The sequence below is a fragment of the Myotis yumanensis genome, unplaced genomic scaffold (assembly GCF_028538775.1).
Source record: "Myotis yumanensis isolate MYYU_CA2020_CCGP unplaced genomic scaffold, mMyoYum1.0.hap1 SCAF_10, whole genome shotgun sequence".
In the NCBI taxonomy this organism is placed as follows: Eukaryota; Metazoa; Chordata; class Mammalia; order Chiroptera; family Vespertilionidae; genus Myotis; species Myotis yumanensis.
Genome location: NW_027223761.1, coordinates 14,941,084 through 14,957,517, shown reverse-complemented (window position 1 = coordinate 14,957,517; position 16,434 = coordinate 14,941,084). Strand labels below are relative to the sequence as shown.

General features: G+C 42.8%; 1 protein-coding gene across 1 annotated transcript in view; it reads right to left on the bottom strand.

Moving 5' to 3' along the window:
* EXT2 (exostosin glycosyltransferase 2) overlaps nucleotides 1-14,434 on the bottom strand; it is a 122,788-nt gene extending 108,354 nt beyond the window's left edge. The window contains exons 1-4 of the mRNA XM_070427837.1: nucleotides 14,301-14,434; nucleotides 9,418-9,983; nucleotides 8,176-8,265; nucleotides 2,033-2,149 (exon numbers count right to left, since the gene is read on the bottom strand). Of these exons, the coding sequence (XP_070283938.1) occupies nucleotides 2,033-2,149; nucleotides 8,176-8,265; nucleotides 9,418-9,953 (743 nt within the window). The 5' untranslated portion in view covers nucleotides 9,954-9,983; nucleotides 14,301-14,434. The remainder of the gene's footprint in view (nucleotides 1-2,032; nucleotides 2,150-8,175; nucleotides 8,266-9,417; nucleotides 9,984-14,300) is intronic.
* Nucleotides 14,435-16,434: the final 2,000 nt, after the last annotated feature.

The following is a 16,434-nucleotide window of genomic DNA, read 5'->3' as shown; positions in this document are numbered from 1 at the left end:
AAAAGGTGGCAGGTTCAATTCCTAGTTGGGGTATGTACAGGAGGCAAACGATTGATGTTTCTCTCTCACATCGATGTCTCTCTCTCTCTCTCTCTTTCCCTTCCTTTCTCTCTAAAATCAATAAACATATCCTCAGGTGAGGATAAAAAAAAAAAAAAAAATCAAGGAACCTTGAATAGCTACCAAAAAGAAATCTTGAAAAACAAACTCAAAAATAGAGGACTCACATTTACCAATTTCAAAACTTACTACAAAATTACAGTAATCAAGAGAGTAGGGTAGTGCCATAAGGAAAGACATAGACCAATGGAACAGAACTGAGAGTCCAGAAATAAACCCACACATCTATCGCCGGCTAATTTTCAACAATGGTGCCAAGATCATTCAATGGGAAAAGAATAGTCTTTTCAACAAGTGTTGCTAAGACAACTGGATATCCACAAGTAAAAGAATGAAGTTGGACCCCTACCTCACACTATATGAAAAATTAACTCAAAATGGATCAAAAACCAAAATGTAAAAGATAAAACTACAAAATTCTTAGAAGAAAACATAAGTGTACATCTTTATGACCTTGAATTAGGCAATGGTTTTTTAGCTATGACACCAAAAGCACAAGTAACCAAAGGAAAAATAAATTGGGAGTTCACTAAAATTAGAAACTTTTGTGTGTCAAAGGACACCATCAAGAAAGTGAAAAGACAACCTACAGAATGAGAGAAAAGATTTGCAAGTCATATCTGATAAGGATCTAAACTATACAAAAAGTTCTCATAGCAACAATAAAAACAAAATCCAACTTAAAAATGGCAAATGATTTAAATAGATATTTCTCTAAAGAGGTTAATAAATGATCAATAAGAACATGAAAAGATACTCAACATTATTAATCATTAGACCTATGCAAATCAAAACCACAATAAGATACCACTGCACATCCACTTTGATGGCCAGAATAAAAAAGAAAGACATAACAAGCATTGGCAGGGATATGGAGAAACTGGAACCCTCATACATTGCTGGTGCAGCCATTCTGGAATACAATCTGGCAGATCCTCAAAAAGTTAAACATAGAGTAACCACATGACTCAGCAATTCCACACCAAGATATACATCCAAGAGCATTAAAAACATATGTTTACACAAAAACCTGGATATGGATGTTGATAGCAGCATTACTTAAAACTGCTAAAAGTGGAAACAACTGAAATGTCTGTCAACTGAGAAAGGAATAAACAAAATGTGGTATATCCATCGATATGATAAAATATTATTCAGCCAAGAAAGGAATGAAGTATTGATTCCATGCTACAAGATGACTAAACCTTGAAAACATTATGTTAAGTGATAAAAGACACAAAAGGTCACATATTGTATAACGACATTAAATGAAATGTCCAGAATGGGCAAATCCATAGAGACTGAAAGCAGATTAGTGGTTGTTGCTGGGGGCAGAGGATGTGAAGTTTAGGGGCAGGGATAGAGAGTGACAGCTAGTAGGTATTAGGTTTATTCTGGGGGTGATGAAAATGTTCTGGAATTAGATAGCAGTGATGATGATAGTTATACAAACGTTGTGAATATACTAAAAACCACTGAATTGTATCAAATCCAAACAATATACACCTAATGCTTACAGTGTTATATGTCAATCATATCTCAATTTTTAAAAACTCACTGAATGGTACATGTTAAAATTTTATGGTATATAAATTATATCTCAATTAAAAAAACAAAAGTCAATTATGGGAACCCACGAACAGAAAAATATTCAAAAGTTTATCTAAGCAACACATTCATGAAAGATCCAGTCTTTCTTTGCACTTCCCTAAGGGTAGAGTAAAAGATGGTTTGATCTCATCTGAGCTTTTTTATACATTGTCTAAAGAATAAAATTTGAAGTAACTTCCATAATTTGGTCCCAGACAACATGGCAGAACACACATACTGAGGAGAGAAATGTCTTCACTTTGGAAGGCTTCTAAGGGGAAGCTCTGAGAATGCACAGCTGGCTGTGCTGAGTGCACCTTACCCTGGTCCTTTCTCTGGAAGGTCCACCTCAGCTGACAGCGGACTATAGACAGGAATGCTGACATCGTAGCCTTGCCTGTAAGTCCATGTAGAAAAGCCACCACCAGCCAACAGAGCCCTGAAAGCAAAAAATTTTGTCAAACAATAAGAAGGTCTTCATGCTAATAAGCTCCGTAGAAAGGGACAGAAGTACAGTAAGTCTTCACTTAACATGGTGGATAGGTTCTGCGCCCTTAAGCAAAACAACATATAACGAAATCAATTTTACCATAGGCTAATTGATATAGACAAGAGTTAAATTCCTACTGCATCTCATGAATGCTTTAAGGAAACGAAGTTGAATGAAATGACATTATTCAAGGAGCTGCTATAATTGAGTCAACAACACCTAATGTTAACTTAGTCATTTTTCCAAAAAGACATGGTGCTAAGTGTTTTACATCACATCTCCTGGGCATCAGCTGCATTCCATCCCTGAGTTACCAGCTTTCCTGCAAGGTCCTAGTAGTCTTTCCTTACTTTCCATTTTTAAAAAATAGATGACAGGCCAGAGGACACCCTCTGCTATCTTATTCAGCTCCCATTCACCTCCCCCAAAAGTCATATCCTGGTGTTAAACATATTTACAATAACAACAGTTCTGAAAGGAAGACTGGCTGGGACAGTCACTTACCTACTCATTGACCAGAATCTCAGGAGACAATGGCACCGAAAGCAGCGGTGACAGCAAAGCATCACATCTCACTGCATATGCCCCAGCTTCTCTCCAACCCTGCCCCAAACAGTTCTTTCCACTGTTATCCCAGAGCTACGTGTGAATCATGTAGCCTCTCTCAGCAATCACCTTCCATTCTAGTTAATCTTGTTAACCCAATTCCCTGTACAGGAAGCAGAATCCAGACCTGGACCTTCAGTGCTTCTCTTGCAGTTCACATGCACTAGTTTTTATTCTCAATCAGAAAGCTGGGAACATACTGTTTTAATTGGATCCAGCAAGTAGTAAAATGACACTTCATCAGAGAAAGGAAGCAGGTGTATATCACACCAACTTTTACTGTTATTCTGTCTTTGGGGTTCCAAAGCCATCAAAATCACTTACTGGAGCAGAGCATTGCCAGTTCCTTGCACTGCACAGTCTAGGTCTAACTGTCTGAACTGAGAAACCACATTTTTTGCAATACTGATTGCTACCAATCCCCTCCCTGTTGTGATGACAGTGTGCATTTCCTTCTAACATGACCAGTTAAAGTTCAAAGATTTTCAAACCACCCCTGGAAATCCCAATCTGTTTGTTTAAGCTTTCTGAAACCAAGAATTGGCTAGTGAGGTAATGTACAGGCTAAAAATCTCTCCAGCTGCCAATCTACTCTGTAAAACTTAATGACTATCCTTAGTATCAACATACGGTCTTATTCTTCCTGATTAGCATTCAGCAGTGAATACATCCAACATGAATTTGGCAGGTTCCATGACCATGATGGCAAGCAGACTGTATGGGCCCCCATGACCTCTGTGCAGAGAAGCAAACACAGAGCCAATATACAGGCAGTGGGCAGTTTAGGTAAGCCAGGGTAGTGAGTGATTAGATAATTATACCCACAGCTCCAGAGGAGAGGGGTGTGTGTATGTGGTGAGAAAAGAAGCACCAACTTCTACTGTTATTCTGTCCCTGGGGCCCCAAACTTCACCCTGTTCCAGTTTATGCACTGATAGTAAAAAAGCATGCAATCCAAAGCATGCCTTAACGTCACAAATAATACACGTGCAATCTCCATTTGTGATCTTGAAAACAGCCACAACTGCCATTAGGCACCCAGACCTCACACCAACCCTGTCACTGACAAGACTTCAATTTTAAGTCACTGCATCTTCTTCTGCCAAGGTTTCCATAACATTGCAATGGAGAAAATAATTGTAAGCACCCCTTGCTTTAAAAAACACATGTTTTACATTGACTGAAAAGTGAGCCTCTGAGAAGCACATTCTGTTTTCCCATTATGCATCCCAAAATCAGAGATCAGTTCCAAAGCTGCAAGAAAGTGGGCAGAAAACTCACAGCTAAAAAATTATTAATATGATGATCAGACTCATGCCAGGCTAAGTGTTAGATCACTCAAATGTCCTCTGGCGTTTTTAGCACTTTCCAGGACTTCCTGACTCTAGGTCATCTCCTCTGTCACTGAACCCTCCCCATGGTCCCTAGTCCAGATCTTTCCTCAGATGTTCTCATAGTTCTCCTCCTCCTATCTGAGCATTCACAGTGCCTAAACAGTTGGTCTGCAAGTCTTTCCTTGGCTTTCTTTTAACCCACCCATGCAACCAGGCCTGCAAATTCCTCAAATATAAAGCTTCAGGTTTAAAAAAAAAAAAAAAAAAAGCTGACCAATTGTACAGGTCATACAGGGTAGGGCAAAAGTACGTTTACAGTTGTGAGTATGCAAATCAGTTTATTTATTCTTGTATTATTACTAACAATTATATTATTTTTCATGTGAACAACTGTAAACCTGCTTTTGTCCCACCCTGTATTTATTTACTGAATCAAACAAACATTAAAAAAAAAAATACCCATAAGACAGGTAAATCTGAGCAATGGCTAAATATTTGGTAAATATTTAGTAACATTAAAAAATTACTATTGCCCGGCCAGCATGGCTCAGTGGTTGAGTGTTGACCTATGAACCAGGAGGTCATGGTTCGGTTCCTGGTCAGGGCACATGCCTGGGTTTCAGGCTCAATCCCCAGTGGGGAGTGGGTAGGAAGCAGTGATTCTCTCTCACCATTGATGTTTCTATCTCTTTCTCCCTTTCTCTTCTCTGAAATCAATAAAAATATTTTTTAAAATTTACTATTTATTTTTAGGTATGATAATAGTACTATAGTTAGGTTTCTCGAAAAGCTCTTATCATGCAGATTCAAATAAAAATATTTACAGACTAGAGGCCTGGTGCACGAAAATTTGTGCACTCAGGGGAGGGGGGTCCCTCAGCCCGGCCTGCGCCCTCTCGCAATCCGGGAGCCCTTGGGGGATGTCTAACCGGGAGCAGGCCAAAGCCATCAGTCGGACATCCTTAGGGCTGCTACAGAGGCAGGAGAGGCTCCTGCCACCACCACTGCACTCACCAGCCATGAGTCCGGCTTCTGGATGAGCAACACTCCCCCTGTGGAAGCACACTGACCACCAGGGGGCAGCTCCTGTATGAGCTCTGCCCCCTGGTGGTCAGTGTGCATCATAGTGACCAGTCGTTCAGCCATTTGGTCGATTTGCATATTAGCCTTTATTATATAGGATGTAATGACATAACATCTGGGGTTTGCCTCTAGATAATCTGGGTCAGAGTACAAATGAATGGAGACTGGCCTCGAGTTAATGATTACTGAAGCTGGACAGGGGTACATGGTATTCACTGTACCAGCATTTCTTCTTCTATATAGGTTTGAAAATCTCCACAACAAGTTTAAATTAACAAATATACACCCAAGGTAGAAATTTGTGAGAGATATGTCCAAAGAAAGAATAAAAATCCAAGGAAGTAATATTATACAGCATATCTGAGAAAACAAAGATCAGTAAAGTAAGGCATTGAAGAAGTATAATATGCTCCCAATTAAATTAATATATATGTGTAGCCCAGTTGCTCAGTGGTTAGAGTGTCAGCCCGAGGACTGAAGGGTCTCAGGTTTGATTCCCAGTGAAGGCACATATCTCAACTGCAGGCTCGATCCCCGGCCCCAGTCATGGCGTGTGTGAGAAACAACCAGTCGATGTGTCTCTCTCACATCGATGTTTCTTTCTCTCTCTCCCCACTTCCTACCACCCCTCCACTCTCTCTAAAAAAATAAATCAATGAAGAAAATATCCTTGGGTGAGGATTTTAAGAAAAAAGCTATATAGTTTGTGTATAAACCCATAGAAAAATATTTGAGAACAGTGATTACCTTTCAGTAAGGGGGTAAAAATAAAGGAGGGTTTGAAAGCATAGTTTTAAATTTTATTCTTTATACACTTGCATATGGTTCAAACCTTGCACAAAGAAAGTATATGGTACCATGTGTATGATTTTTGAACATTGAAAGAAAAATAAAAACATATTTAAGCAGCATAAAAGATACTCGCTGAGCAGACATTTCCTTCAGACCCGGTCCTTGCATTTCCCCAAGTAAAATAATTATTAAGTAATCACATCAAAAAAAGCAAAGTAATCACATCGATGACTTTAGATCTTAAACGCAATCTAATCCAGCCCGTCTAGTTTCTAATTTCCGAATAATCTGATATGCAGCTCCTGCTGAAACCATTCTATATCCCTGGTTCTTGCCTCCTCTGAATCCAGAAATAAGGACAAAGGATAAGAAAAATTAACCAACAAATCTTCTATTCCTTACCCCAACCAGGGGACCACCTAAGTTTCAAATGAATTTCCCACATTTAAAGATAGAGGACTATATGGTGATTCATTACTTGCTACAGGATTGCTTCTAATCACTTACAAAAATACATGCACAGGGAAAACAATTTAACCTTCCTGATCCTTAACACCTAAGAAATAGCAAGAACTTAAACTTTCTCCTCACTACTTGACACTTTCCTGCAGAGAAATGAAACCTTATTTAACATGTGTACTTGATAAAAATAAAATCCTTCTCCCAAGCAGTTACATATACCAAAATGTCAGCAAAAAGCGAAATGTCTCAAACAGAAATAAGCCCTTCTCAAAATAAACCCAAGAACAGCAGGTGAAGACATTGCATTCCTAACAGCTCTTTTCCTTCCCTTCTCTATTCACTAAAGTATTTCCCTTTCCCAGAACAACCAAATCCATAAAACAGTAGTCCACTCAGGAACACTGGGGCTGAGAGCCAAATCAGGGATTACTTTGGGTTTAGCTGGTTTCTATAGAATTTGTGTAGCGTGACTGCCCTCTATTGTCCAAAATGGTTTCCACGGCAAACTTGAGGAGTGGTCCTTGTGTATTTCTCCTAGTGATAACTGTATTTCCAGATAGAAACACAACACTGACTCTAGATAATACTTGAAGCACAGAGGGCTTAGATTTAATCATCTGGGGAAAGTAGTACTAAGTGTAGATTTTCATAAATGTAAACACTGGCCTCTAACAAATTGAGAACACAGCTGGCCTTGAGCTGTTCACTCATCTTTTTCAGTAACAATGATTTTAAGAGTTAAACATCAACTATAATAAAACTGGCTATAAGTGAGTTCATGCATAAATTTATAACAATCCTATACCTCGAGTATTGCCCAGGACTCTTATCTTGGACCTAAGCTTTCTGTTCTCCTTAAAGCCTTGAACCCAGTACCAGGAGAGGAACCTTAAGCGGCACTTCAGTCCTGAGCTTCACATGATGCCTCCAGCCATAGTAGGTCTGTCCATGTATATAAAAGGGCTGATAAACATAGTAAGTGAACTCAAAATCATAATCACATAATCATGGCCACTCCATACCACATCTGCTGTCTGGAAGGTTAATGAGGAAGGGAGGGAGGGAGGAAAGAAGGAAAGGAGGGAGGGAGGGAAGGAAGGGGGGGAACAGGAGGAAGAGAGAAAGAAAAAGGAAGAAAGGCAAGAACCCCATTAGCTGAAACAACAGAGACAAAATGATAACAAGAGTGGTCTCCTTTCCCAGCATTATAGATTTTGGGCATCACTTACACCAAGCATGTCAAACTCAAAGGCTAACACGGGCCAAATAAATGAGGCATGCAGCCCGCAGGCCACGAGTTTGACATGCTTGACTTCCACACATCCACGCCTCTTCCCTCAGTAAGCTGTGGCTCTACTTTTGGCAAATGCTCACAAATTGAGTTGACACAAGCCAGTCATGAACCTGGCCTTAGGGGGGTGAGGGTGCTGCACTCAGAAGAGCATAACCCAGATTAAGGAAAAAAAGATAGTTTTTTAAGATGTTATGCTAGAACATAAACTGTCATCGGTTCTCCACAAGGGATTTAAGCAGGTCTTAAAAATTCTATGTCTTGAGGTGGGAAATACCTAGGGCAACTTTTTAACACTCAATTCTGATTACAAAAGGCTTACAAATATGATTCTACATGAACAAAAGGGTCTTGTACTTACCTACTCCTCAGAAACCCGTCACAGTTACAACCCCAAACGCACCTACCTGTCTCTGGGGACATCCAGAGCTGTGTTATAGTCTGGGGGACCTCCAGGCAACATGTTGAACAGCAGATGGTTTGTACCTCGATCCCACCTATGAAGAAATTAAACATGTAAGAGAATTAGCATGTCGATGATGAAGAAATAAAAACTAGAGTCAGTTATAAGATGACAAGTGGCAAGTATCCCCAACCTGAAACAAGCCACTTTGCAGGCAGCAAAGTGAGCGTCTAGCAATCCCAGCAGCACGTTGGGCATTAGCCTGGAGCCTCGAAAGGAAAAAATGGGTGGATGTATACTCCAAGCTTGTCCACCGCAGAACTGCTTATGATAATGAAAACTCTCTAAATGTGTACCATTTGGTTAAAGAAACAAAAATAAATATAAAAGACTAGTTAAAAACATTATGGAACATGTGCAAAATGGAATGCTATACAGCCTTTAAAAGTATATAGTAATAGAATATGACATTATTTGAAAATATACTCATGATTATTTAAGGGGAAAGAGCAGCAAGAGAGTATGTATTGTGTGATCCCATTCTTGACAAAAAAGATGTATTATGTGTGTGTGTTATTTTTTCTTTATCCTCACCAGAGGTTATGTTTTACTGATTTTAGAGAGAGAAAAGGAAGAGAAACATTGATGTGAGAGAAACATCAATTGGTTGCCTCCCATACATGCCCTGACGGGAAATCGAACCCACAACCTTTTGGTGTACAGAACGATGCTCCCACCAACTGAGCCACCCAGCCAGAGCTATGTATATATTTTTATACAAAAATACATATTCATGCATATGCGTAATTTTTAGACAAAAACTACTGTAAAGTAACATCAAAACATTAATAATGATTATTTCTTAGAAACGGGATTATGGAATGAGTCTTATACTCTTCTTTTTGTTTATCTGTATTTTCAGACCTTTTACAGTAATCATGTACTTGTGAGTAATAAAGGGGAGGGGAAAGTATTTAAATTTAAAAGAAATGGTACAGGAAGATGAGCCATCCTTAGTTTTTAAACACTAAGAAGTTGTGAGCCATAGCAGCAGCCCCAAAGGCAGACTGCTGCTTTTTACTGGGAGAAGCCAGCTGCTCACAGAACTGTCCTCATGCTTCAAGCCAGTCACCCACCACATCCCCTCCCATGAGAAAAAGAGACAGCAGCTGGGAGCCAGCTCAAGCGGCTCTCCCTCCCTTCAGTTCCGAAGGACTTGGCTCCAGGCTGCACAAGTGCTAGATACCTAGAGAGCTGGGCCAGTGCTTGCGCTGTCTCCTTAATGCGGAGCGTGTTCTGGTTCAGCACATCGATGGACGGAACAAACAGGCAGGCCCGGGTGATGTCGTCGGTGTAGTAGTCACTGTCTGAGATCGCCGTGAGCAGCTCATTATACTCCCGGGAGATGGTGTTGCTGACTGGGACACCAGAGTCATCCACGTACTTTTTCAGAGAGTAGATAAACACCTTGATTTTGTTTTTTGGGTTGAAGCCACAGCGGTAGACATCAAAACACGTGTGCATTCTGCAACTGAGGTCACCCCGCTCAGGGATGGGACTGTCGGCCGGCAGCCTGACCACGGGCACATCTCGGACACTGCGCTTCTCTACGCTCCAGTCGTTGGAGGATTCGATGGAATGAGGCCAGAACTGAAACACCCCGGTGGCAATGAGGCCCAGGAGGACAACAGAGAAGAGGGTGATGTAGTAGATTCGGTGCTTGATCTTCATCCTTGGGATGAGGGCAGGACCCCGGATATTGTACTTGACCGACGCACACATAATGGCACAGACAGCCTCTTCCTCACGCTCCTGGTTACCAGGTGGAAAAGGGAGAAAAATGAAGTATTTAGGCAAATGACAATACAAAGGACTGTTTAACTTTCCATATAACTATTTCTTTCCCTTAAGTGGTTTGATGAAATAATGAAAAGGAATTTTGACCCTTCTTTGTCTCTAGATGAATATATGCTATGTAATATCTTTAATATTTAATACTACATATACTACTTAATATAAATATTGATACATAATGTTAAAATGCAACTATAGCCTATAAGTATTTATTCGCCAAGAGCAGAAGCTGGTAAATGTGTGGGGCCTAGGAAGTGGGGCGCTGACTAGAAAGAGAAATCCCAAGTGGAATAGCTAAAGACTGTCGTTTTGTTTTGTTTTTAAACACTGCCCACCATAAACTGATGCTTCATCTGGACACACTGATCTTGGTAATTCTAAAATCTGCTTTCAATCATTTATTCATCCTGCCCTCTATTGAGCAACTAGCATACACTGTGAGGAAACAAAGAAAGCAGAGACCCCACCTTAGAGGAACTTAGGTTCTAGTAAGGGAGATAAGACCAACAAAACTGTAACAAAATGCCAAATACAGAAATACCACTAGAAAAATATCAAGAAAGTGGCAAGGGTATTAGAGAAGAAAAGATTAATCTTTAATCTTTAATAAAATATAAGTTGATGGCAGCTGACACATTTAGATGGAAGCAAGGAATGGAGAAAGGAATGGGGAGGGAGAGTGATGCCAACACTTCTTCTCATCAGTGCATGTGCACGCCACTTTTCCAACCAAAAGGTTCAACCCACTTCCCTTCCCATTGAACCTGGGCTAGTCCCGTGACCTGCTTTGACTGACAGAATGTGTCAGCAGGGAGTCCCCGCCTTAGGAGACCCTCCAGTTGCTGCTGTTGTCCTCTTGGAGCCCAGCTGCCACGCTGTGAGGAAGCAGAGCTCCCAGTGAGGGCAACCTGAGAGAGACCCCAATGCAGACTATGTGAAGCAGACACAGACCATCTCACCAAGCGCTACACAGATTGCAGGATCCTGAGCAAACAATGACTGATGCTGTTTTTAAGCCACTAAGTACTGGGTTGTTTATTACTCAGCCATCGGTAAATGAAACAGTCAACAAGCACACTGACTGATTCAAAGAAAATTCTTAGTCCTCCACTGAAAACGCAGAGTTCCCCTGTAGATCGCAACTTAAGATACTTAACAAACCTATATGTACAAGTAAACCTATAAAATATTTACAACACAGCAGAGAATATCCATCCAAATATCTCTATCCCAGGTCTCACGACTGACTTTAGCAGAAGCAGCCTGTGTAAGCTGTGCATTCAGCTTCCTTTGCAGTTCTGCCACAATTATGATTAAATTTTGGGTCTGATTTCGATACAATCTGCCTGCCAGCTGCAAAAGATGCTGCCATACGCCTTCTGTCTTTCACAGGGTGTCCTAAGTTGATATCTGGCTGACCTGAAATTGATCTTACCTCAAGGCCTCTAAGGGAAATTAAAAAAGTCAGTCAATTCTCCTATTCTTATCATTATCGTTTGCCACATACTGGTACAGTGCCAGAGCTACTGTACTAGCCAGTGCTTTCCCTTCTACCTGAACCTCATCCCCATCCACCACTGATGAGTCTTACAATTGTGATGGTAGAAAGCACCAGGGCTTGTCAACACCTCATTACCAGCAAAGGGGTCCTTGTTGCCATCTGAGGATGAGTGATTGTAGTTTCACCAACTATTCTCAGAGCCTGCTTTCTAGAGCCACTTCTAGTACCAACTGTCTTAGTTTATGTTCTGCCAAACTAAGAAGTGACTTGTGTGCAAGTAGCTCACAGAAGTAATAGAAAAAGCCAGAGTGGAGTCAGGGCAGAACAGAAAGCCATTAGGGTGCGTTGTGGAGCTGGTTACCATACTAAGCTGGATAAATGGGGCTCAGTCCCACTAGGGTCCCTCTGGAAAATGCACCCTCAAACTGTCCCTCTGAAGGATAGGGAGCTATGACATTTACCCACCGAGACCCATCCCCTACTGATTGAGGGCTATTCCCGGAAATGTACGCTCACATTTCTAAAGGTCTGCCTACACAGGCCAAGCAAGCTCCCACAAGTCTGTGCCAACAAGCTGAGAGATGTGGCAAGCACTTGAGGTAGAATAAAAACTCAATAAGAGAGATAAGGTTAAAAGCTTCAAATGAAAAAGAGAAGGATGAGACATGAATAAAACAGCCCATAAGCGGTTAGCGCTAGAGAACCTTCTCTGGGAGTATCCACATACCTGTGACATACTTCATTGCAGCACTTGCTACATTACATTAATTAGTTAAGTAATGGCAAGTCTGTCCCCTCTACTGGCCGTGGTTTCCTTGTAGTCAGGGTTTTTCATTTCTGCCCAGTATTCTCAGCTCTAATACCATGTCCAGAACACATTTCACATAACCACAGAGTCTGCTGAAGGAAGGACTGTCTCTACCCTTCCCAGGTCCATCCGTGCACACACTATTTAGGGCCCACGTTTTGAGTTATTATGTGGTGATGAATGATTCTTTTCTTTCTTATTAGAGTTTCCAAAGGGGAAAAAATGGCTAGGTACCTAACTTTCCGTGTCCACCTTGTCCTCTTCAGGGAAGCTGATTGTTAGGAGAGAGGACAGACCAAAAGGAATCTCGTACTAATGCATGTCTGTCCCATATAATGCCATAACCTGAATCAAAACGGAATTTCACAACAGAGCCCTACAAACTTTACCCTTCTTGAAACACATCAAACCTGTCCCCGCAAAACACTGGGACTGTCTGGCTGGCTGTCAAGCACTGAGTCACTGGAAAAATCTGTTAGCCCCATCCTACCGTCCGGATGAGATGCACTTTCTGTTCCTGGAATTATTGATTCCTAAAATTTGCCTGACTAACCTTTCCTTGGTGCTGTAGGCTACAACCAGTCCACTTAGCCCAATGCTCTGAGTCACAATCTCTTCCCTTCACCTTTCTAGAAAAGCACTCAGAGCTGAACTCCCAGGGCCACCGGGACAGAACTGAACCAACTGTGCCTGAAAACAAAGAAACCCAACAGCAGCGAAAGCAGAAAAATCCGCACCTCACTGCCGTACCTGATCGAGTTCTTCATAAAAAAGTTATGTTGTGATTAACCAGCCCTAAAAATGGTTTCCAATTTTTAAAAAAAAACACAAACAAACCTGTGTGCCTTTGTTAGTGGGATTATACAATGATCAAGTCAATGCATACAATTAAGTAACTAATAACTAAACTTCACTGAGAATGTACTACATGCCAAGATCTGTTTTAAGCACTTTGAGTTAACATGGGTAATCTTCCTAACAGTGCCATGTGACAGGCTATTATGATCCTCCGTTTACAGACAGGGCCAGGCTAAGTGACCCCCAAGGGCACCCCACTAGAAAACGCCGGGGCCAGATTTGGGGGGTGCAGCCTGGCACTGGAGCCTGGGTCGTCACGTGGGAAGCTGCCTCCCCTGATCCCCTCGCAGAGCCTGGGTCGGATAACCCTTTCTCACTCCTGCAGGAGCAAAGCCAGCACAGCCTGACCGCGGAAAATCTATCCATTCACACCGGCATACGCAACCAGGGGGCTTAAATCAGCGGAAGTGAGAAACGACGGAAACGGAATCAGATATTCCATGACCGAGAGCAGCCTTCGAGCTCTGACATTGACAAACCAAGCCCAGTTCAAGTCCTGAGAGCACTCCACTGACCTAGGATTAAAATGGACCCGAGCAATTATTTGAGTCTCAGTACGTAGATGCAGTTCCCACCGCCGGTAGGAAAACTCCTAATGCCCCTCAGCTTCCAGGGGACGCCCAGAGCCCAGGCCCCGGGGCCCCTGCCCACCCGGTCCTCCTCCCGGGAGGGGTGGGGCACGGGGCGCCGAGTCCTGCCCGCGGTATCCTGCCCTGTCCTGGATGCCACGGGCCCCGCACAGCCCGGAGCACAAGAAGCCCCCGTGGGAGGAAGCAGGTCCCGGAGCCCGCGGGGAGGAGGAGCGGGAGAGGTCACGGCGGCGGGTGGGAGAGGTCACGGCGGCGGGTGGGAGAGGGAACTGCAGGAGAGCAGTGGGCGGGGAGACAGGTGGGAACCCTGTGCGGGGCTGGCGGGTGAAGGAGAAGGCAGTTCGGAAATCAAAGCGGTAAATGGTCGTGAGCGGCCCCGGGGGGTGGAGGCGCCTCCCGCAGCCCTCGGGCCTCCGCACCGCCCGTGCTTTCCCGGCGGCCCGACCAGACTCCGCCGCGGCCTGGGGAGGCCCGAGCCCGCCCCGCTGCACCCGCTGGCCCTTCCGCGCGGCGCTTACCTCGGCCACGGCTGCCTCCCGCTCGGCCCCGCGCTCGGTCACCGGCTCATACCGCAGGGTGGGGGCCACGGCAGCCCGGGAGGGGTCGCGGCGAGTGGGCGGCCGCCACCGCGGGTGCCAGGGCTGCGCGAACGAGCGAGGAGTGCTGGGCCGAGAACCGGGCTCGGCGGCTGACACCTACCGCACTGCGCATGCGGCAGCGGCCCGGCCCGCGCCCCCTGCTGGACAGGAGGAGTCAGGGCCCCGCTTAGGGTTTCTCCAGGCCGGCGCGTCCAGCTCAGGATCCGCTGTGAAACTCAGTCAGGCAGCCTAGTTCATAATTAAAGAAACTGCAAACCGAAACAACGAGGCAGCATGCTTCACTTATAAAACTTCTAAAGCCGGAAAAAATGTAATATTTTATTATAATCAATACTGGTGAACGTGCAACATCCCTGGAAGGCAACTGTCAGTATCCATTAAATGTAAAATGCGGAAACCTTATGGGTATTCTTAATATTGTTTATCAAAGATATGCATTACAACACGATTTCTAATAATAGCAAAAACATTGGACTCAACCAAAATAAATTATGGAACATCATTAGAATAAAATAATACAAAAATGCATATATGTGTTGGTATGGAATTATCTTCCAGATATGTTCATATAAAAGCATGGTCCAAAACAGTGGGCAAGTATGACTCCTTTTATGTTAAAAAGTAAAACAACTTGGGAGATAAAATATATATGTAGATGATTATATTAAGGCATATGTGTAATATTTTTTTCTGGAATGAATCCAAGAAGAAATTAACAGTATGGGGGAGAGCAATTGTGGAGGAAGAAATGGGGGAAACTTTTTCATTTTGTTTTTGTATTATGATCTAGCCTTCTACATGCCAGTAAAATTCTTGTCATAAGGTAATAAGTGGAGCCTAAAAAATTCAATCAAAAGTCAGTGATGTTACTGAGAAGTTAATGAAATGACCCACTCACTGAGCCTATGCAATTTGCTGGTACTGGCTGCAAAATTCAAATCTATTTCTGGTCCCAGCTGGTCCTTAGCGCCATCTGGTGGAAGTTGTCACTTCCACGCCAGACTCACGGGGGCTTCCAGCAGCAACAGTGATTTCAGAAACATTCCTGTGAACGAATGCCTGCTTGTCACAGATCTAGGGAGATTGGGACAAGAGTATTCTGGAGATGGAATACTTCCACTTCTCCACACCCAAGAAAGCAGGTCTCAGCATTCCAAATCCACACCCCCCTAAAAGAATAGGAAATTTAGCACACATACATACACCCCAATAGAGAACCGGATAAGTGGAGAGCATTTTGTTTTCTTCTGTCTTTCTCTGTATTAAATATATACATATATGTTTTTAATTAATCATTTTTTCATTAAATGAGAACCTTCTGTGTTAAAGACCTGTGTTGGGCACAGCCTTTGAGAACTTATCATGTTTACTTTATAACGGAGGCATGCATAATGCCTGGCACATAGTAAATGTTCAGTGAGTCTTTTTTTGGATGAGTAAAGGAAGCCCCAAGTTGGAAGAGCTCAATATCAAGAAGACAAATGCACAAGTAAGATTAGCCAAAGCAGAGGGTGAAAGGTGGCATAGGAGTTAATGAAATATAAACAAAATGCTACGGGGCTCAAAAGAGAAAGCAGCCCTAGCTGGTTTGGCTCAGTGGATAGAGCGTCGGCCTGGGGACTGAAGGGTCCCAGGTTCGATTCCAGTCAAGAGCCTGTACCTCAGTTTCAGGCTCCTCCCCGGCCCATGCGGGAGGCAACCAATCCATGTGTTTCTCCCACATCAATATTTCTCTCTTGTCTTTCCCTTTCTCTTCCACTCTCTCTAAAACTCAACGGAAAAATATCCTCTGGTGAGGATTAGAAAAAGTAAAGAGAGAAAGCAATCATATCTAGTTGGAAAGATGTAGGAAGACTTCATGCTGACATATTTGCTGGTCCTGGAGGACATTTAGGATTTAGATAAGTAGAGAGGTCAATAGGGCATTCCAGGCAGAGGAAAAAGTCATGAACAAAGGCACTGATGTTATAAAGAGTGAGAAGCAAATAAACTGATGATCAAAAATAGACCCAGAGTCATAGAAGCATAAGCAGACTGTTGAACTGCAGAGGGA